This window comes from Spea bombifrons, chromosome 6, assembly GCF_027358695.1.
Source record: "Spea bombifrons isolate aSpeBom1 chromosome 6, aSpeBom1.2.pri, whole genome shotgun sequence".
In the NCBI taxonomy this organism is placed as follows: Eukaryota; Metazoa; Chordata; class Amphibia; order Anura; family Pelobatidae; genus Spea; species Spea bombifrons.
This window is the reverse complement of record NC_071092.1, coordinates 10,193,413-10,214,724: the sequence shown is the minus strand read 5'-3', so window position 1 is coordinate 10,214,724 and position 21,312 is coordinate 10,193,413. Positions and strand designations below refer to the sequence as shown.

General features: G+C 40.8%; 3 protein-coding genes across 3 annotated transcripts; 2 read left to right on the top strand and 1 right to left on the bottom strand.

Annotated features, from left to right (window-relative positions):
- Positions 1–390: 390 nt before the first annotated feature.
- Positions 391–4,228, bottom strand: JOSD2 (Josephin domain containing 2). Its single transcript, XM_053468769.1, has 4 exons — positions 4,088–4,228; positions 3,516–3,641; positions 2,308–2,502; positions 391–812 (listed from the first exon to the last, which is right to left on the bottom strand). The coding sequence occupies exons 1-4, from the start codon at positions 4,204–4,206 to the stop codon at positions 701–703; spliced, it is 552 nt and encodes a 183-aa protein (XP_053324744.1). The 5' UTR covers positions 4,207–4,228; the 3' UTR covers positions 391–700.
- Positions 4,229–8,755: 4,527 nt separating this feature from the next.
- On the top strand, positions 8,756–10,392 carry LOC128499827 (uncharacterized). The gene is made up of 2 exons (XM_053468767.1): positions 8,756–9,159; positions 9,532–10,392. The coding sequence occupies exons 1-2, from the start codon at positions 8,776–8,778 to the stop codon at positions 9,847–9,849; spliced, it is 702 nt and encodes a 233-aa protein (XP_053324742.1). The 5' UTR covers positions 8,756–8,775; the 3' UTR covers positions 9,850–10,392.
- Positions 10,393–13,127: 2,735 nt separating this feature from the next.
- LOC128500508 (ficolin-1-like) lies at positions 13,128–21,035 on the top strand. Its single transcript, XM_053469671.1, has 9 exons — positions 13,128–13,272; positions 15,152–15,241; positions 15,548–15,592; positions 15,928–15,963; positions 17,002–17,040; positions 17,618–17,745; positions 19,257–19,386; positions 19,774–19,908; positions 20,794–21,035. Exons 1-9 carry the CDS (start codon positions 13,128–13,130, stop codon positions 21,033–21,035), a joined length of 990 nt encoding a protein of 329 aa, XP_053325646.1.
- The last annotated feature ends 277 nt before the right edge of the window (positions 21,036–21,312 follow it).

Sequence of the window (21,312 nt, the reverse complement as noted above, 5' to 3'; positions counted from 1 at the left end):
AAGCACAAAAGAAACTGATGAGGCCACTCCAGGACCTTCATTCTAAGTCCTGATTTAAATCTGATGAGATGCTGTTGCATGACCTTAGAAAGGCAGTTCATTCTCCCAAAACCTCCAATGTAGCTGAATTAAAACAATTCTGCAAAGAATAGGCCAAAATTTCTCCACAGAGATGTAAAAAAAAAAAAAAACTTATTGCAAATGTTTAATTGCAGTTATTGCCGGAATGGGTGGCACAATCAGTTATTAGGTTTAAGGGCCAATCGTTAAATTAGTTTGATGATCTGAAACATTAGTATTATATCAAGTTTTCAATCAGCGTGAATTTAAGAATAACAGCACACATTGAACCCGTCTGCATAGTAATAAAGCCAAATGCAAGCAAAAGTAGTGTTTTTCATTAAAAAAGGAAGAAATTTTTAATAGGATTGCAGAAAAGCGAGGGTTGTTAAGGCATCATTGGAAACGGATATCAGTGCAATAGTTTAAATGAACAGTTTTACATGTGCCGTTTCATAATAAACTTGTCTCGTACTTGCAGTTACAAGGTCGACTTGTAGCATCAGCAGAGCAAGAGCTCCAATAAATAGAGTTAAGGGAACAAGCCCGTAAAATAACTTAAGAAATCTTTGGGTGAGGAGCTCAGCACAGCTGAGCCGAGGCGTACACAGATGTCAATGTTCTCCGCAAAACTCCATTTTCAGGAGGCACGTTCTTCAGCATTTATCCAAAGTCTTGCCTCCTCAACGTCCTTCCGAACAACCAACAGAACTTCACATGAGCCTCTGGAGATGCAGTCCTGCAGGAACTGTCTTTTGGTGAAATAGACAAAGACAAAAGCCCATATAGATCAAAATGATGAAATGTCATTTATCAACAACATGTCAATAATAACGCAGAGAAATACATTTATTTAAATTAACATTTTTAATAGCAGGACTTATCTGTGTGAACATCTAGCGAGGCACACATGTGAGTAACATACAATATAGTGATAAACATTTAGGGCGACTCGGTCTCATCCTTCTATATGGTCCCAGGGGGCTCCTTAAACCTCATACGACTTGCCATCTATGTCCCATTTAAAAAATATATAGATTTCAGGCATCCTGGTATACATGAACCTACACAAGTATTGGGTCGGATGCACATTTATGGATTCGTTGTGTATAAAAGTTACATTTATATGGCCAGCTAACATCTATGATCAGGAATGAACTCTGGATGAAAATCAGCATGTATCCAACAGGCGGCTACACGGTAAACTCTCACGCTTTTGAAGCATGCAGCTGTGTGAATCCAGCTGGCGAACGCATCGGATCGACTGAACCGGCATCAATAAAATTATTACAGTCATTATTTCTAACATACATTGGTCATGTCAATGAAAGACTTGTTGTTTTACACAAGTGTCATTAAAATGAGTAAGAGCCCAATCCCGCCCGCTCCCACAATGTGGGTGTTCAACTCCCGCCACATTTGTGGCCAATCCCGTCCGCTCCCGCCACATTTGTGGACAATCAAGCCTCCTTACCTGAACTGCAGATTACTACGCGGGAAATCTGCAGTTCAGGTAAGGAGGTGGGCTTGACTGCGCGGGATTACGGGACCCGCAGGTACAGTGCGGGTTCCGCCTCCCAATGCAGTCCTCTACCTCAAAGCATACAAACAGGTTATATATGTTTGTCGTTTTGGTTTTTTTTTGACACATTTAAACGACTATTACGGCAGATATCTAACTGCGCATCCTCTATCTTAAATATTACGGTAGGTGGAAATATTTAAAAAGATAGATTTCCAAATAGATGAAATTAAAATTTAAAGGGACCACACAGCTATCATATGCATTCAAGCACATACGATGGCAGTAGTGTCCCTTTAATCACGGTATTAGGTGCCACTTATACAGATTACTTTGAACACAAGACTGATGATTTGTAAAGCTGATGGGTTATATGGCTGGGCACACAAACAAGACGTAACGGGTAACTTTCCAAGTGCTTTAAGAATGAGCCCTTTGAATTATGCGAATCGGGCATAACCAAGTAAAAATATCCCAGTGTATTATTATCCTTAGCAATGTCTTTCATCACAATGATTCACAGGCTAAGGTGACTCAGTTAATTATAGAAACCAAATCTTTTTTCAGGAACATAAGCATCACATCACTATAAGCAAGCAAAATATTTACCAGGAATTGGCTTGGAAACCTGGTCCGTCAGCATTAACCTGTCACGTGCTTTACATAAACTAGTTTAATGTGTCTGTTTAGACTCTAACTGACAAAACTGCATTGTGATTACTTACTTGAGCTCTGTGGGACCTCCAAGTTTGGCAGGGGCTTTCAGCTTGGAGTCCAGATTATAATAAACTCCATTAATTTGCCGCACTGTGATCCAGTGTTTGCGCGTGATCGGGAGAGAGAGGAAACCCAGGGAGATGGGCGACGGGATGTTTAAGATGAATCCAAAGATCTCACTCAGGACTAAGCTTTCCAGAGACCTTTTTTTTTTTTTTTAAAGAAACAAAAAGTATTAAAACATAAATAACCCTTAAATAACAATCTAATTATGAAATCACTTTTATATAAAACCATCTCTAACTAGCTAACAAATGACTTAATGATCCAAGGAACCAAATGGAATTTTTACAGCCTTTTTAAAACACTTTAAATTGGTAAAATATCACATTTTGTTGTACAGTGAAAAAGTAGTTGCATTTATATAAATAAAATAAATATGCACCATTCACCTGATTTTCAATCTTAATGGAGAGTGGGCTTTGGACACACCATGGATGCCAACAATACACTCTACACCAGGGACAGTCCTGCAGCAGCTGGAGGGCCGCAGGTTGGACGCCCCTGCTCTACACCCTGCAGCGTGGGCACAAAGTCCCATCAACTTAAAACTCATAAGCTAAAGCCTGCTTTACTGGTTTGTTCCTACACATTATCAGAATTAGCTAATTGGCCATCACAATATATAAGGAACATGTTTACGAAGGGTCGCGTTTTTTTTTTGACGGATGAACATTAAACTGTTTATGATGTAATAATTATTCATGGGCTGCTTTATTATGTATACTTGCTCATTAACACAAATAGTGACTCACTATCCAAAACACGTAGGACCAAGAAGTTTGGCTGTTATTAAAGCAAAGATTAAAATGGGGAAAACCCAAGTGATTTTAAGCATGCCATGATTGTTGATGCCCCATGTGATGGTTTCCAGGATCTCAGAAAGAGCTGCGTTGCTAGAGACCATCAGTTCGGGTCTAAAGACCCATTAGAGTGTCTCTAGAATGTACAGAAATGATGCAATAAACAAAAATAATAGCATAAGAGGCAGTTCTGAGGCTGAACTCGTTGTGGTGTTACCTCTAAACACACAAAGAGTTGAACCTTGAAGCAGATGGGTTACAGGGGCAGAATACCATTTTGGGGCAGTTACGTTTCTTCATCCAGCTTGTGATCTCCAAGTAAAATATTTCTACTTAGAACCCCAACCACTTACTTTCTTTTGTCCCACCACACAGCCGCATAGTCTAAAGTCTGAAGAGCTACCATGATAACATTGACATCATAGTTTCCGGTTCCCAGAAGACTGCGGTGAGGGTTAATCATGGTGTTTGGCGACAACCTGAAAGAGAACAGGATTTGTTATGTAATCAAAGTAAAAATGTACACATACAGACTAAAGCATTAAATAAAACGGCTAATTACAAAAACAGTACGCTGTATGTTCTCTGCGTTGCGCGTTATATGTCACTTATTTGAAGGGATTCTCATATAGCGCGCTACATCAAGACAGCATTTCTAACTACTCGGCTTCTGATGGGACATCCTAAAGTCCCTGAGGGACCTGGACGCCAACCAAATAACCATATCACCATATATCAGACTACTCTAAGGAAGTGATCCTCACTATTAAAATAAATCCACTAATCTTCCTCCCAGCCTATTAAACATCTCATAGATAATGACTGGATCCTCACCAGATCCAATGCCTCCTTCCAATCCCGGTGATAACCTCATCCTGACAGCTGCCCCCACCCCCTGCTGTTCGGGGTTAAACTCCCCTCTCACCCTCGGCAGATCTCCTCCGCTCGCTGCTGGGTAATTTCGGGCTTCTGAAGCAGGTTGTTCAGTGCGTGGACCGCACACAGCTCAAGCCGCTGCCGCTCGTGAAACACCGGCTCCATCATCCAGAACTCGGACTCAGCCGGAGAGAAGCAAGAGAACGAGTAAAGTAACTTCCGGTCATGTGACCAGCCGCCTGGTGGGCGCGTCAAGGGAGGGGCAAAAATTGTCAACAAAGTCTTACTACAAATCGTGCGCATGCTCTGTGTTTCTTGCTGTGGAATTGTATCCATACTTGCTGCATTGATCACCATGACTCACAGAGAAGTATCGCAGATGCTGAGTTATTCATGTGGGATTCAGTGTTCATGAATGCTGCTCTCCTGGTGCGCAGGAAGGGTCAGGAATCAGACTGTGTCATTTATAGGGAGCCATGATTTCCTGAGCAAGATCCCTGTTCACCATACCTGGGAACTCAGACTCCGGGGTTCTCCGGGCCAACAGCCGAATCCTTCGGGTTGCGGGATCCTTACATACAATTTCCCCTTTTAATGACGGGTTTCCCATGATGTCATCAAGAACACCTTGTCAGTAGGTAGTCAGTAGTGGGCAGTCCTGGTCGCATCCCGCAGGGGTATATTCCAGGTAGCCGAAGCCCAGAAGCTCCCAGGTATGCTGTTCATCCATTTGTTGAGCAACCAGATTGTGTTATATATATGCATGGGATCCGTATTTGCATATGGGTGCACCTTAGGGTAACCATGCCCCCAACTGTCCCACTTTGTGCAGGATGGTCCCGATTTTGCCACTCTTATCCAGCAGAATTTAGGACCGCAATTCCGTGGCCCTGATTTCCCTCTCCGTCACTCTCAGTTTGACCGACACTCTACCCCCAAAGTTCCACCGCTCGTTGATCTGATTGCCGGGGGGTAGAAGTTGGTAATGGTAACCACATCAGCCTTTTTTTCCCCAGGAAACATATATAATGCCAGGCTCAGGCTGGACATATGATCTGGTGGGCCAGTGTCTACTACCAACACTGCCTGTCCAGGGGCAGATCTGGTACTCGTGGCCGCACACCACGTTAACATGCGCTTGTGTGTGTCATTTGGAGGCTACTGTCATTAAAGTGCTTGGACTGTCTAGTCCAGCTCTGTACTCTGCACGTGTTTCTGACATGCGTGTGCAAATGGCTATGCTTCCACATGTGGGATGCATGAACACACAGAAGGAGTTCAATTACTCAATCATACGTAAATAATGTCTGAAGCAGACAACCAACGGGCCTGTGCTGCCCATAACTCAACGGCAACTACAGCCGGAAGGTGCAGCAAGGGCAAAGCGGTGGATCCAACGAGAAGGTACTGTGCGGACGAGAGAAACCCTGTGCACTCTCATACGGAGAATACATAACAGGATGCAAGACGGGCAATACATGAAGATCTTTTATTATAGGATTAACATCAAAAAGTGCAAAAAGCTTGACGCGATTCGCACCTAAACTCTGAACTGTAAACTGTGTTCCGCTCCTTTGTAAATAAATACACCCCTAATTGCAACTTACCATATCACACTTGTATCTAATTACAATATATTAAACACCTCGACTTCATCAATGTGAAAACATAGTATCACACTATATTAAATACTTTGTGTATGTGAGAAGAAAACAGTTGAGGATGAAATTAACATAAAAAATAGCTTAACTTTAATAAACTAATTATCTTTCCTATCTGATTAAAAAAGATCCACACACCAATGTGAAAAAGTGAAAAACAGTGGAAAACATAAGTGAAAGAAAAATCACGACCAGGGAAATAAGCGAGTGTGCCTATATTTTGAGAAATCTGCTACTAAATACCTCTGAAAGAGTTGACCAAGTGAATGTAATTGGGGGTGACCCACGATCCCCCTACTATTTAATGTTTATTAAAAAGATTTTGGACATTTGTTAAATCTTGATTGGTTTTGTGCATATAATATAGTACACTAATACTTGATAATAGAGTTGTTACTACAAATTGGATTAAAGCTAGAAACTGTTTTTTAATTATTAAAATTATAGGCTTCATTAAAAAATGAAACACCATTCTTTACAAGATTACCACGCTGCATTTAAGTGAGATTTCACCTACTAATATCTAACCGGGTGTAAAAGGAACCGACACCCTATTTATGATTTTTAAATTGTATTCTTTTATACTCTCATATTAACATTTATTAGGCAGATATTTATGGAGATGGATACATTAATTGAAGTTGTTTTTTGACAGTATAGAAATGCCATGACTGTATGTACTTGGTTAAGCTGCAGTGCAATCTACCTTGCATGTAATACGGTATATGTTGAATAAACTCAATCTAACAGACCATAATCATGTTACAGACATGGATTTGAAGTGATTATTGAAAGTATTGGAAAAATACTAAAATAAAGAAAATAGACTTTGGTGTGACTAGGATTCCAAGGCGACTAAGAATTCTGAATGTACCAGCATTTATTAATAATTATATATGTATATATATATATATATATATATATATATATATATATATATGATTCAGACTTTCAAGTAAGATGGTATAGGACTTTGGATTTATTGATTTGGTTAATGCAAAAGAACGAGAACTGGATAAAGTTGAAAGAGATAAAAAAAAAAAGTAGATTTTGAGACAGCATGTCAATTTAAAGAATTTAATGAAAAAATGATACAATTGAGGGAGAATTTAGAGAAAGGAAACAGTACAAAAGAAAAGAGACAAATTTATTCAGAGATAAATTAGACTGTCCGAAAAATGATGTTCATTTTATCAAAACTCAAAAAAATAAATACTTTCAGACCTATACTTAATCTCTACCTCCTCAGTCTTCCTCTACCTCCTTCCTCTACCGCCCCCCGTCTTCCTCTACCGCCCCCCCGTCTTCCTCTGCCGCCCCCCGTCTTCCTCTACCGCCCCCCGTCTTCCTCTACCGCCCCCCCGTCTTCCTCTACCGCCTACTCTTCTATGACCACACAGTGTTGAAAGAAAAAAGAACAAGAAGGGCAAGTCGAACATTCTTTGCACAAACAACTCCATTGGCATTAAATGAATAATGTAAATAACATATCCAAGGTGATATTGACAGATACACAAATAGGGTTTTGAGTTTAGGTTAGATTTTTTTCTCCTGATCATAATTGGTTTTAAACAATTTTAGATATTAATCGATTTGTGCCTAAATTAGTACTGTGATATAACTTTCTACATTTGATATAGTATGTTCCAGTGTACAAAGTCTGAAGCAGTTGACACTTTGGACTTTGACAATCTAATATCAAAAGAAAACTGTGCACTACAGTCTTTGGAAATGTAAATAAGGAATCCGTAACTGAATCAGGCCATAAACCATTGTCTGGTTTGTACCCTATTAATAGCAGTAAATAAAACATAAGCCAGTCATTCCCATCTTTTATTTCTTGCCCGAGGTCAAACCCCTCTGGAACCCCTCTGGGAAGCCAATTATTTCTGGGATTGTCAGCCTGGGGGATACTTTATCTCATGGTCGTGCCCTTGTGTCCACATCTCACACCTTTTGGGCATACACACCATTTGCCATCCAAATAACTATAAATATTTACTTTTAAAATTATGTTAACTTGTTCCTTAATTATGATAAAATATCACATTATTATTAAAAGGCCCAAATAAGTACCCCACCCCCCTGACTTCACAAGCAACATGTCCCACAGCCCCACCTTTGCCCCCACACAGCTTGTCTGTGCCATCTTTTGCACCCAAACAACCTTCCCAGTGCACTCCAACAGCTTGTCTGTGCCATCTTTTGCCCCAAACAGCATTTCAATGCCCCAAACAGCTTTTCTGTTCCATCATTTTCCACAAACCGCTTGCCTGTGCCATCTTTGCCCCCAAACAGCTTGTCTGTGCCCTTGAACAGCCTGCCTGTGCCATCAGCCTGCCTGTGCAATTTCTGCCCCCAAACAGCCTGCCTCTTTCATTTCTAGATTGTAAGCTTGTTGAGGGCCCTCCTCACTTGTTGTTTCTGTAAGTCAAATTATGTTATATACCACTTGTTGTGTCCTGTCTACCAATTGTACAGTGCTAGGGAATATGATGGCTCTATATAAAACAATAAATAATTTATGCTCCCAAAAAGCCTGCCTATGCCATCTTTGCCCCCCCCCCACAAAGCCCACTTGGAAGGGCACGAAAGGCGCAGAGCCCACTTGGAAGGGCACGAAAGGCGCAGAGCCCACTTGGAAGGGCACGAAAGGCACAGAGCCCACTTGGAAGGGCACGAAAGGCGCAGAGCCCACTTGGAAGGGCACGAAAGGCGCAGAACCCACTTGATAAGGACACAAAAGCAGGTAACCAGGACCGGTACAGGTACAAAGCCACAGCAGAATGGTCCACAGACTTCAATACAAAGGCCCTGACTGAAGGGCAGGGCAGGTTCATAAAGGAAGGGTAAGCCAGGTAACAAGGCCCAGCTGCGTGCAATAATGAGGTCTGGGTGCTCCAGAGAGAGAGGGGCGGCCACTAGTGGTTGTAAAACAACATGACCGACAATAAGTAGTGAAAAATTAGTGCATAGTCCTGGCAGGCAGGGTGGATCCTGACAAACATCCTTTGTTAACGGTCTCTTATAATAGAAAAGAAAGTGAAAGCAAATTATTTTGCTTGCTCGGGGCACAATGAGCTTAAGTCAAAAACTCAGTCACTTGATAAAGTCAAGTTTTAACATTCTTGCGACCTCCCTTCTGGCTTTTTTGCTGATTGTCCTGGAAAAACTAATGGAAACTGAATTCACATGCCCAAGTGATCCCACCCTTGGAATTTGCTACAGCTGTGCATTTTTCTTTCTGCCAATTCTAGTTCTCATAGCTCTGAGTATGAAGTATTCTCCTGGAGTCAGCTGCGGCAGATGTTCTTGCCCTGGATTCTGGTGTGGTTGTCTACAAGTCTCAGTCGCACCTCTACTCTGGTGCCTTATTTTATTAACCGATGGACGTTACCTTACCTGCTTCCTGAAATCTGCTACTGGAAAGGTGACCTCAGGTGTTAAGGAAATAAGCCAGGTAATCCATAATTACATTATAAAATATTCTCAAGAACCAAAAATAGATTTATCTGTAATTTTAAATCATAAAAAACATTACAGTTATGGAAAGGTATGATGTTGACAAAGTAATATAGAAGTCGGGACATAATGGGCTATCTTATGTTTGTTCTTGCAAGGTTCAGGGTTCATGGTTGCCCTGGGATGTTCCCTGATATGCACATGAAAAATATACCCTAAAAAAACACTATTGTAGAGTACTATAGAGCATTAAGCTTAGTTTAACATTGTAAAAACTGAAAGCAATTAAAAATCAAGCAACTTATTAATAGAATAAAACATAAAAAAAAAATATCTAACATTCATTTCTTTATTTTCAATTATCTTACAGATTATCGGACTGATTCTCATCACAGTGTTTATAATTGCAATGCTTGTTATTCCTCAGTTACAAATGTGTGAGAGCTCCTGTGTAGATACGCTGAAAAAATATTATTTTCGAAAGAAGCATGAAACAAATGTCCTATGTGAGGTTGAGAGAATTCTACAAAAAGGGGTTCAGGATAAAACACGTGAATATGTACAAACAAGGATCGATGAAAGTCTGAGTAACATAAAGGCTGACAATTGTGATACACAGATAGACCTAATGAACATCATATGGCAGCAGAAAAACAATATAAAGAATGAACTGAATAACCAGAAATAGGAAGACGCTGGGAGGAAACCCTCACAAAAAACATAAGATGCTAGAAATATGCAATCATAGGGCTGAAAGATCACCGGAAGATACTAGAAGCTATCAGGCCAGCACGGCCAACAACTGTTGCCCGCGGCTCCCACCTGTGGACATCTACCTGGGGTCATTCTGTGAGCTGAGATTCTAACAATATTAGTCCATCACAAAGATTCTTTTGTAGTGACAAGCCAATGGTCCATGTGAAAACCAATATGTGTTACATACGTTATTTTGGTAATGCTTTTATTGGTTTAAACCCTGGCGTAAACTAGTGTGTGGTAGGTCCACATTACACAGAATTGAAAACCGTCCTTAATACATGGCGTTCACAGCTTGCAGCTTTATTTTGGGTAATTTGCTTTGTTACATTTTCAAAGATTTTAAACATTTTAATGTGTATGATTGCATATACTCTGAAAAATGCTTTTTTTCTCTTTGTTTTGCTTTTGTTTCTTTAACATGATGATTCAGTGGTCTAAATCAACGTTAAATAAAACATTATTCATTTCATCATTAAAATGTGTAAGTTCTTGGTTGTTTGTGTAAACAATATATAATACAGAAGGAATCGTGACCAACACTAACAGTAATGGCTGTAAACATATTAGACATGGGAGCATGATGAAGGCAAAATAAAGATGAAAAGCAGGAATAAGATCCAAAGGGTTATTTTCTCTTAGGACCACTAAACATCCATTTTGTTCCAAAAAACCTTATTTCTAACCATATTTGATGGCTCCCCAGGTTTAACCCGGAGTCTCCAGGTGAGGCGCTTCTTCACTGATACTGTCCTGGAGATGGAGGGCTCTGAGTACCCTGAGCTGGGAAGTTCGCAGACAGATGGGCAAGCACCTTCTGGGCTTGTCTCCTCCACTGAACATACATTGTGCAGCGCTCTGAGATATAGCATAATATCCTGTTTCTCCACTAAAATAGTACTACAGATGTTTGCACAGACCTCCTATATATAGATATATCTATATCTATATCTATATATATATACCGTATTGGCTCGGATATAGGCCGCCCCCGTATATAGGCCGCACCCTAAAAGTTTGGTGCTTTTTTAAAGAAAAAGTTTTTTTCTTTAAAAAAGCACCAAAAAACATGCTGCCACTCTGTCCTCTCCCCCCCCCCCGAGATATGCTGCCACTCTGTCCTCTCCCCCCCCGAGATATGCTGCCACTCTGTCCTCTCCCCCCCGAGATATGCTGCCACTCTGTCCTCTCCCCCCCACGAGATACGCTGCCACTCTGTCCCTCCCCTCTGTCCTCCCCCCCAACTTACCAGAGTAGACTCCCGGGTGTCTTACGGGGCCGGAGGGGGACATCTATGCACATCGTGTATACAACTCCCGGTGCCGGCACTCAGCGGAAGTACCAGCACCGGAAGTTGTATACGCGTATTGCGTAGGTGTCTTCCGCCGGCCCTGCAAGACACCTGGCCGCTGCCGGTGAACGTCCGTGCGATGCGCTTAGACAACCTCCCGTGCCGGTACTCCCCCCCGTGGAAAGTGCCGGCAGGGGAGGCTGTCTGAGCGTATCAGACAGTAGGATGCAGGTCCCCTGCACCGCTGCGGGGGATCTGTATCCTAACCCCGCTGCCTGCCCGGCGCCCGGGACTGCATGTCCCGGGCGTCGGGCGCTAGACCCCGAATATAGGCCGCACCCCCACTTTAAAGTCTTAAAGTGGGGGAAAAAAGTGCGGCCTATATTCGGGCCAATACGGTATATATCTATATATATATATATATATATATCACTTCCACTTAGGGACGCTCGTGTTATTCGGGGGGGGAAAGAAATAGAGCGAGATCTCAGATGAGTTTACAGACAATGTTTGCAGTTCTAAATAACAAGGATACTGTGTGAACTAGTTCTTTAGAAGCTGTCTAGTGATCACCATCAAACATTTACAAAAGGAGATGTTTATTTAAGATGGCGTACTGGCGTTACCACAAGTCTTTATGAGGTATCATTGTTTTCTGACAATCCACAGTCAATTGAAGACACTACAAGCATCAGGTAGTAGGCCATTGTTATATTGTCATGTGTTTCAGGGATTTTTGTTCTTTGGCTAAAGTTCATGAAAATAACTCATATCCATGTTAGGACATGAAATACGTTTAATCATTGTGACGGGCAGCTCCACTAGATGTGCAGGTAATCTCCAATCGCAGTCTTTCATCCCCAGCACCCCATCGACACCCTAGTACAAATCTGTGCATGTCTGAGGGGACCATATACCAACCGGTCAGCAACATATATATTTTCTTGTATTTTCCTTGGGCATTTCTGCATCAATAAAATAACCCTTTGTCACTGACCCCAAGTGACAGTAATAATACAGTTCCTTTCCCAGAGTTTGATGAAGTAAGGTGCTTTCTCCTAGCCTTCTATGCTCATAATTACTGAGAATGCCAATATTTGTTGAGGGCACTGTAGACAGACACACACTATATGACCAAATGTATGCAGACACTCAACATAATTATTGACTTTTGTTGTTTTAGCCACACTCATTAACATGTATATAAAATCAAGCACTTCTTCCATAGACAAACATTGGTAGTAGATTGGGTCTCACCACAGTGCTCAGTCATCTGCCCCGTTCCACTGTAGGTGCTATTTTTGTAAACTGGAACCATGTAGGAGTAACAACAGTTCAGCCATCAAAAGACAGACCGCGCATACTCACAGAGCGGGGCTGCCAAGTCCATCGCCACAGAGTTCCAAACTGCCTCTGGAGACAACATCAGCACAAGCACTTTGCGTCTGGAGCTTCATAAAATGGGTTTCCAATGCTGAGAAGCTGCATACAAGCTGAATCGAGTGGTGTAAAGCCACCGCCACTAGACTCTGGAGTAGTGGAAACGTTCTCTGGACATCTAATTGACAAATATGGGCTGATCCCAGAAGAACAATACCTACCAGAATGCATAGCGCTCGGTGTAAAGTTTGGTGGAGGAGGGATACTGCTCTGGGGTTCATCAGGATTTGGGCTAGGCCCGTTTGCTCCAGTGAAGGGTAATGTTAATGCTATATCATACAAGGACATTTCAGCCACTTGTATACTTACAACTTTGTGGCATCAGCTGGGGGAAGGCCCATTCCTGCCTGCTTGAAAATGTCCCTGTACACCGCAAGGCCCATAGAGACATGGTTTGTCTATGACAGGTAAGAACCATTTGGCCCATATAGTCTGCCTCAATTATTAGTCCTGAATTGTCTTACATTCAGGGTAGCTAAATGCATACCTGGGGATTCTCTGGTTTTCACCCGGAGCCTCCCAGGAGAAGCATTGCTTTTAGGTGCAATCTTACTAGCAGCGATATCCTTGCCTGTGAAGCCCTTTTTGTGCAAAGCAATGATGACAGCACGTGTTTCCTGGCAGGTAACCATGGTTAACAGAAGAATAACAATGATGTCAAGCACCACCATCCTTTTAAAGCTTCCAGTCTTTATTCTAACTGAGTGATCTCCAGCCTCGTCCACGTCAACACTCTCACTTGTGTTAACGAGAGAATCACTGACTTGGTGGCAGCTGGTCCTTTTGGGGAAGGGCTGAAATGCAGTGGAAATGTTTTTTGGGGATTAAGTTCATTTTCAAAGAGGGACTTTGCAAGTGATTGCAATTCATCTGATCACTCTTCATAATATATTGCATGATTGACAACAATGGCAGCCTCCAGGTCTGCGGATACATTAAGTTTAATGACCAAATGAAACAAAGCCAAGTTTTCTTCAATTCTAAACCCAATTCCTGTATACAGCTCTGTATTTAATGCTCAAATAAAAATAAAGTTTGGTTTATGACAAACCTTTCCTTTTCATATATTCAAATTGTGTGTTTGTCTAACTTGGTCGCTGCCAGAATTACTGTGGGATGAAAAAGCCTGAGAGCCTCACCCTTAGTACTAATCATGTGTAAGTGTTTGAATAGCTTCAACAATACAGGATTAAAACTGAGACATGGACCCACACCCCATATTTCCGAATCCTACATGCCACCTTTCCCTAACCTTCCCGGTTCACACGCACGATGCTGTGCAGATACCCGTCCCTAATGTTATTCTGTGCTGTTGCCGTAAAGCACCACAAAGTTTCAAAATACACTTGATTTTGGTAGTGCTGCCACTTGTAGATCGATCATTGGGACATGGTGCCAGCTGGACCACACAATTGGGACACCCATTGAGACGTGGCCATTGCAGCGTAAAACTCTGTACAAAGATGTGTGAACACATACGAAGGAATTTGAAACCTTGGACTAATATTTGCCTTTAAAGGTAAACTGTTGCAGATTTCTATGTCTAAGGATTTTTTTTTCATCTGTGGCTTTCGTCAGCAGGCCCATCTTCTGTAACAGAGGTCCTTGCATGCAAGGACCCAATGATGGAGAGAGGGGAAGCGCTTAAACCAAATCTTCTTAACTTTGCACCTTATAAATAATATCATATGAATAAAATCTGATCATCTGAGGCTGAGATACCCAACCTAATTTGTATATGTCAAGGATTGATTGTCACTTCATGGGTTTCCTTGATCGGTTCTCAGTTAATGTTTACAATTCCAAATAATAAGGATGTTGGAAGAATTGTGGGTTCTTTAGAAGTTGCTTAGTTATCACAATCAAATATGTACAGAAGTGATTATTTGTTTTAGGAGGAGTCACCACAAGTCCTTATTAGGCTCCTTTGTTTGTGATGCTCCTCAGTCAAGGGAAGACACTGAGGCAATCAGCTATCAGGTGTCTGCTATTTTAATCATGTGGATCCCTGGGATTTTTGTTCTTTGTTTAATGATAACGTATGGTAGAGCTGAAGAGGAGGATGAAGACGAATCATGTCCATGTGAGTCCATGGTATATTTTTATATATTCATTTCATTAATGACAATATTTATTATGTTACCATGTCACTGGGACAATGGATACTGTCAGGAAAGTCTCCGACTCTTTATTTTAGTCTCCAAATTCCTACAATCTTGGTACCTAGTTACTATGCTCAGTAGAGTAGATTGTTTATTGTCAAATGCGGCTTAAATTATCCAAACCCTTCCTCACACACCATTTCAAATGTACCTGCTTGGGTCAGTGTTTGCAAAGGGGTTAATATGTCTGGTGTCCCTGCTTGTAGATGTCAACAGGATCCTCAACTGTTTACTTATTGTTTAAAGTTATTGACAGTTAATAGGTCATTAGGAATGTTTTTTTATGTGCTCATGGATTATCTTCCAGAATGAGTATGTTTGGTTATTGTCTCTGCCACTAGACCCTGAAGCATTGACAATCCTAAGGGGGTGCCCAGGGACCCCAGGAATTCCAGGCCAGAAAGGAGACGCAGGTCCACCAGGGGAAAAAGGTTTGTAGGAGACCTGTTCAATATATGTGGCTTATTCAGTTTTATCATCTCAGTATATATATTACAGGTCTAAGGGAATAATTTTAACATTGTAGAGTATGTTAGATGATCACAGATGATCACAGCAAATTCATTTTTTATGACTATTAAGTTCCGTAAGCTACCTTGGTGGTTTCATGTATTATTTTGCTTATATATATATATATATATATATATATATATATATATATATATATATATATATATATATATATATATATATATATATATCATACTTATATATAAATGTCTACTATGTCCCTATAGGACCTGCAGGCAGTCCAGGAGTGGCAGGGCCACCAGGACAAAAAGGTAATATCTGTGCAGAGTATGCTATGTGTGCATCAAATAATTTGTTGAAGGTTATTTATTGTACATAAACATTTTCACCACCTTAACTGTAAAGGGGACCTCGTTATAATGTGCTCAGCAAAAATATGTATGTATTGTAGGGAAGGTTTAATACCCCTATTGGACTGAATGGGGTAAACACATTAGAGGCTAGAATGTTTAGTTATAGTACAAATTTTGCTTATAGTACAGTGTTTCTATTAGGACACATATACAGCATATGGGATTTTTATTCAATTCTATAAAGTGGATAGTGGTCATCTGATTAATTGGTTATTTTGTTTTTTTTGGAACAGGAGAACGCGGTTTGCCAGGACTTGTAGGGGAAAAAGGTAAGTACAGTATGTTCAATGATCAACATTATCAAATACAAAAGAATGCATGTGTTATATCTGCAAGCTTATACTGCATTTGACACAAAATAGGGAAATTTTGCTGGTCCTACTTTTTTGTCCATTAAATTTCAGTGGAAAAAAGAAAAAACAAGAAAGAAGGAGTACTTTAATTTTTAATTAATATTTAGTTTTGATAATGGTATAAGCATTAGAAATATAGATCCTGGCTAACTCTAAAAGTGTTTGCCATGGTCAGTTGGAATCCACGTTCATTCATATGTGCGCATAACCAAGGTAAGCCTGTGACCTTACCAGGGGTGCAAAACTTTATGCACATACCATGGTGCGGACTTGCTGGAGATGGCCTCAGACTTCTTGACGCAGGACTATGACCTGCATTTGAGGGGCTCAGCTCCAGGTTTGAGCCCCTACGACCCAAGCATTGACCAGTAGGAAAAGCTAAGATAAGGGGCAACAGGCAAAACCACTCTGTACTGTGTGGCAAAGATACTATAGTGACCAATACATTAGAAACTTTTATACTTTACACAATAACCTTTGGCTGCATGGATCCTACAGGTGGCCATATGGCTACAGTAATGACCACACCAGCAACACCATGTCTCTGGGCATTTGCCCGGTGTACTTGATGCTCGGTTCATGTCTAATTCATAGAAATATATTTATAGTCTTGTGTTTATCCCATTTATGCTCTGGTTGCCTTGTTGTATTAACCCCTACTGCTTTTAATCCACTTATCAACCACCTTCAGAGTGAAATAACACATTCATACATTGCATGTATATCCCTGTCCTACTAATTCTACACTATGACATATTGCCTCATTTGAAATAAACTTCTATCCTTGCCGAACGCATGCAACCTTTTTATAGTTTTTTCGGGCCACTGATGCCCATTAAAATCTACTTAGATATTTGACGGCACTTTCATTAGCCCAGCACAATACAATAAACTAAAGAAACCCCTGCATAATCTACTCCTTCATGGACCTATTTTCTTACTTTTTACTTATAGGAGAAAAGGGAGATCCTGGAACCTCTCAATCAGTAAATGGTGAGTTAATATATTTAGTACAGAGTTTAACTTTTAAAGTTCAGGACCCCGTATCATCAAGAAAACATTGGCATTGGGGTTGAGGATTGTTTAGCACATTTCTTTTTCAGACAGATTTTGGGCTGTATAAACCCTGAAGTGATACGTTTTACTTACACAGCTTAATACATCTTATTCCATTGCTGAAAGATGTTTCTTCTCATTGCTTGTAATATTAACTATGATCAGTTTAACTAAATGCACATTATACAGATATAAATAGTTTACCAAATGTAAGAGTCATTTTATTTTTGATAGTAAAGGTTAGTATAGGTATGTGTCCTTGTCTTTAAGTTAATTTGCGGTATGGATCCTGAGAACTTTGTTCCATGGGTGGTTACATTATTCCTTAAAACTTCCTTAGGACACCTTCATTATAGTTTGACATACCACCCAGTGACGATTTTCTTCTTCCGATTGCCTCTAATTAAGAAAAAAGAAGCTTTTGGTTGAAAGGAGTAAAATATGTACAGTACGTATCACATGATTTGCCAGTCTGCGCAGTTAATTTAATTCACATACTTCCATTTCTTTATAGATGCCAAAGATTGTAAAGAGCTGTTGAAAAAGGGGTTAATCATGAGTGATTGGTACACGATATCCCCAGATGGCAAGCAGCCCCTGAAGGTGCTCTGCGACATGCACACTGATGGAGGAGGTTGGATTGTAAGTAATAGGAACCTCATAGGGAGCGCATGAGCATTTTATTAACGGGATAATGATTCCAAATAACTGGTTTACAGGGGTCATAACCAGATCAGAAAATATCCATAAATATTTGTTTGCTTTGTTATTGTGACCCTGATTTCTTTTCCTTTTAACGTTATATGTTGGGTGTCACTTCTTGGCTTCCTACAAGATTCTTCCGGTTCAGCCTGGCATGGCTGACCGAGTGTCCCATATTGCTTCATAAAGGTATAGAGATTTGATACACTTAGGGGTCTATTGACTTAGAACCAATTAGGTCCAGCTCAGGTGGCAAATTCACCAGGGCCACTCACCCAGACCATGGCAACTGGATAACCCCAGGTAATCTGACAAGTTAAGCGCCAAGACAAAGGGGACTTAAATTGGGGCAACTCATAGAATCTAGAATAACTACAAAATTAAAGTATCTCATCTTGCACATAACTGAAACGTGAGGGCTAGTGAATAGTGCACTATATCTCAGGTTACTTATTTGACCAGAGAGAAACAGAACCCCAAAACACATATAATTTGCAGGCCTTTAAGTAAAAACGTAATAATATTAAATAATAGTGTGTTATGCATAAAAGTTGATACCCAAATTCATCAAAGATTTTCGCCTTCACAAGAACATAAGTGATGTTTTGTAATTTGTTGTATGTTAGTGATAGACATGGAATGGTTGTATATTGAATACATATATTATATATCCAAGTCAATAGGTAGATTAACAGTGTATGAATCTTCCTCTTCGTTAACTGTAACCATTTGATTTTCCAAATGGATAACACAGGAGGCTTCTTGTGGACTGAGAACAAGCAGTTTTGTCAGTGGATAAAGTGCATTGTGCCCAGGGCCGGCCCTATAATGGAGCAGACTGGGGCAATTGCCCCAGACGGCACTTTAGAAGGGGCGGCACTTTGCCGCCCCAAGCGCTTTTTTTTTTTTTTTTTTTTTTGAAGCGGAGGAGAGAGAGAGAGAGAGGGGCACCGAGTGGTTTTCGCTTACCCGCTCGGCGCCCCTCTCTCTCTCTCTCCTCTGCGGCGAGTCTCCCTGTTCGGTCCCGGTGCCGGCTTGTAATGCAGAGCGCCGGAAGTGACGTCAATTTCCGGCGCTCAGCATTACAAGCCGGCACCGTGGCAGAGCAGGGAGACTCGCTGCAGGACTGTTTAAAGGTAAGTACCGGGGGGGATCGTAGATTATGGCGTCGGCGAAGTTTAAAATGCCGCCCCCCCGGCGTCGGCGGGGGGGGGCGGTGTTTTAAACTTCGCCCCAGGCGGCGTTAAGTCTTCGGCCGGCCCTGATTGTGCCACTGCCCTGTGCATCAACTGGCTGGCTAATAGCCTGTTTTGGAATAATACAGGTTGGCGTCTAATTCTGGGACCGATCATAACCTTCATGATCTTAATTGCAGTTAATTTGCCTGCGTCAACAAGACAAGTGTGTAAACACAGTAATGGCAACATAACCATCATAGCTTCTGACTGTAGGTTTTCCAGAGACGTTACGATGGGTCAGTGGACTTCTTCCAAGGCTGGAATTCCTATAAGACAGGGTTTGGCAACCGGCTGAGCGAATTTTGGTTGGGGAATGATAATCTTCACATGTTAACATCTTCAGGTAATGTTTACTGGATAAAACTGCCTCTTGAAGCCATGGGCACATTTCTGTAAAATCTCATAGAAAACATAAATGAATACCACAGGCGTTACCCCTGAAATGGTTACCCTAGTAATCTAAAACACGCTCATGATTATTAATATTTATTGCATAAATGTATTTTTATTAATTTTAAGTCACGAAAAGGAAACATTTTTGTTTAATTCAAGTATAAACATATGCTTTGAATACAACATCAGTGAAGATGGAAAGAATCCATTGGTTTTGTACATTGTTTTAAAACATACATGCATGAAGTTAATTCTTTTTTTATTGTATATTCTATAAACAAATTCTGTAAAATAGTGTTTACCTGGTTTCATTGTACATTACATTAACCTTTTACAGGAACATGGGAGCTTCGTGTGGATCTACAAGACTTTGAAAATACAAACTACTTTGCCAAATATACATCATTTAAGGTTTTGGGAGAATCGGAGAAATACAAGTTGATACTGGGATCCTTCAAGGAGGGTAATGCAGGTAAGTGAGACAGATGTGGAGTTAAATGCAAAGCCTGATGTGCCATATGGCCCCAGTAATAAATAATGCATTTTAAAATACTTTGTAAGTACATTAAAATGAGAAGAGACTCATCTTGCTAAAAAGCAGCAGCTGCAGAGCTATTGAATTTCCAACCAGTTGTGGCAGGTAGAATCCTGCCATGGATTAACTGCTTCAAGAACAGTTGGACCATGGATTAGGAGGTTCTGCGGCAAGGCAGCTTTAATTAAACTTTTTTGTTTTGGAAAAATACCTACTAAAGTCCTAAAAGAGTACCTTAATATGCATTTGTCTTAAGACAGGGTGTCACATTAGATGGTTCCTTCAGGAAAGCATTCAGGAAGTGTATGAGGTCTCATTTGGCTGAAAGCATCTGCAGTACAAATAACTGGGGAAAGAAAGCAATCAATACCTTGATGTACTGGCAGGAAGTAGAACCCATTACACTTGGGCGCCGGCCAACTCTTTGTGTTCGTCTTCATGGGGAAAAAAAATCTTTTTTTTTAAGAGGTTAATACGGGGTTAACGGGGTAAGCAGCAGCTTTGGCGCCAGGATTTTAAAGGTCCATACGAGAAGCAGCTGCTCTTCATTGGTTCATGTCAGACGAGCCCTCTGCTGGCGACCAATAGAGTTGCTCGTATGAACCTTTAACTTGCGTTATCTTACAGATTTCCGCTCCTGTTAACCCCTGCGATGCTGCGTAGATAAGGTCGACTAGAGGGGGAAGGGACCAGGGAGATTAGCTGGAGATATTAACGAAGACGAACACAAAGGCATAAATTGCTGCCTTTAGGTTTATTGCCTAGCGACACGGTTAGAAAGGTTCTTTAAGATCACTCTGTGTATACTGTCTTATTTAATAGGAAACTCGCTAGGATTTCACAACAACATGAAGTTTTCTACCAAGGACCAGGACAATGACCTAAGCGGTAACAACCTGGCGCAGTTGTACAAAGGAGCCTGGTGGTACAACACAGGACAATCTTCAAACCTCAACGGCTTGTATCTTCCAGGGAAGACAAGTTCTGAGGGAGTCAATTGGTTTCATGGCAAGAAGAGTTTTTACTCCTACAAATATTCTGAAATAAAGATCAGACCTGTGTAATCAACATGAAAATCATGTAATGGGGGAAACATTTCATAGTAACGAGAATCTTCAGATCATCTTTAAATACCAAACCCTTTCCAATTCATGATGGATCAATTTATGTAGATAATATCTGGTGGGTCAGATGAATAATTAGGGGGATCACAGGTTTCTTCTGCAAGAAGATGTAATTTTACACAATGCATAGATCAGTTGGCCGTGTGATGTTCAAGACATTCCATCAACTACGGACAACCAAAATTTCCTTGCAGGAGAATCTGACCGGAGTAGACCC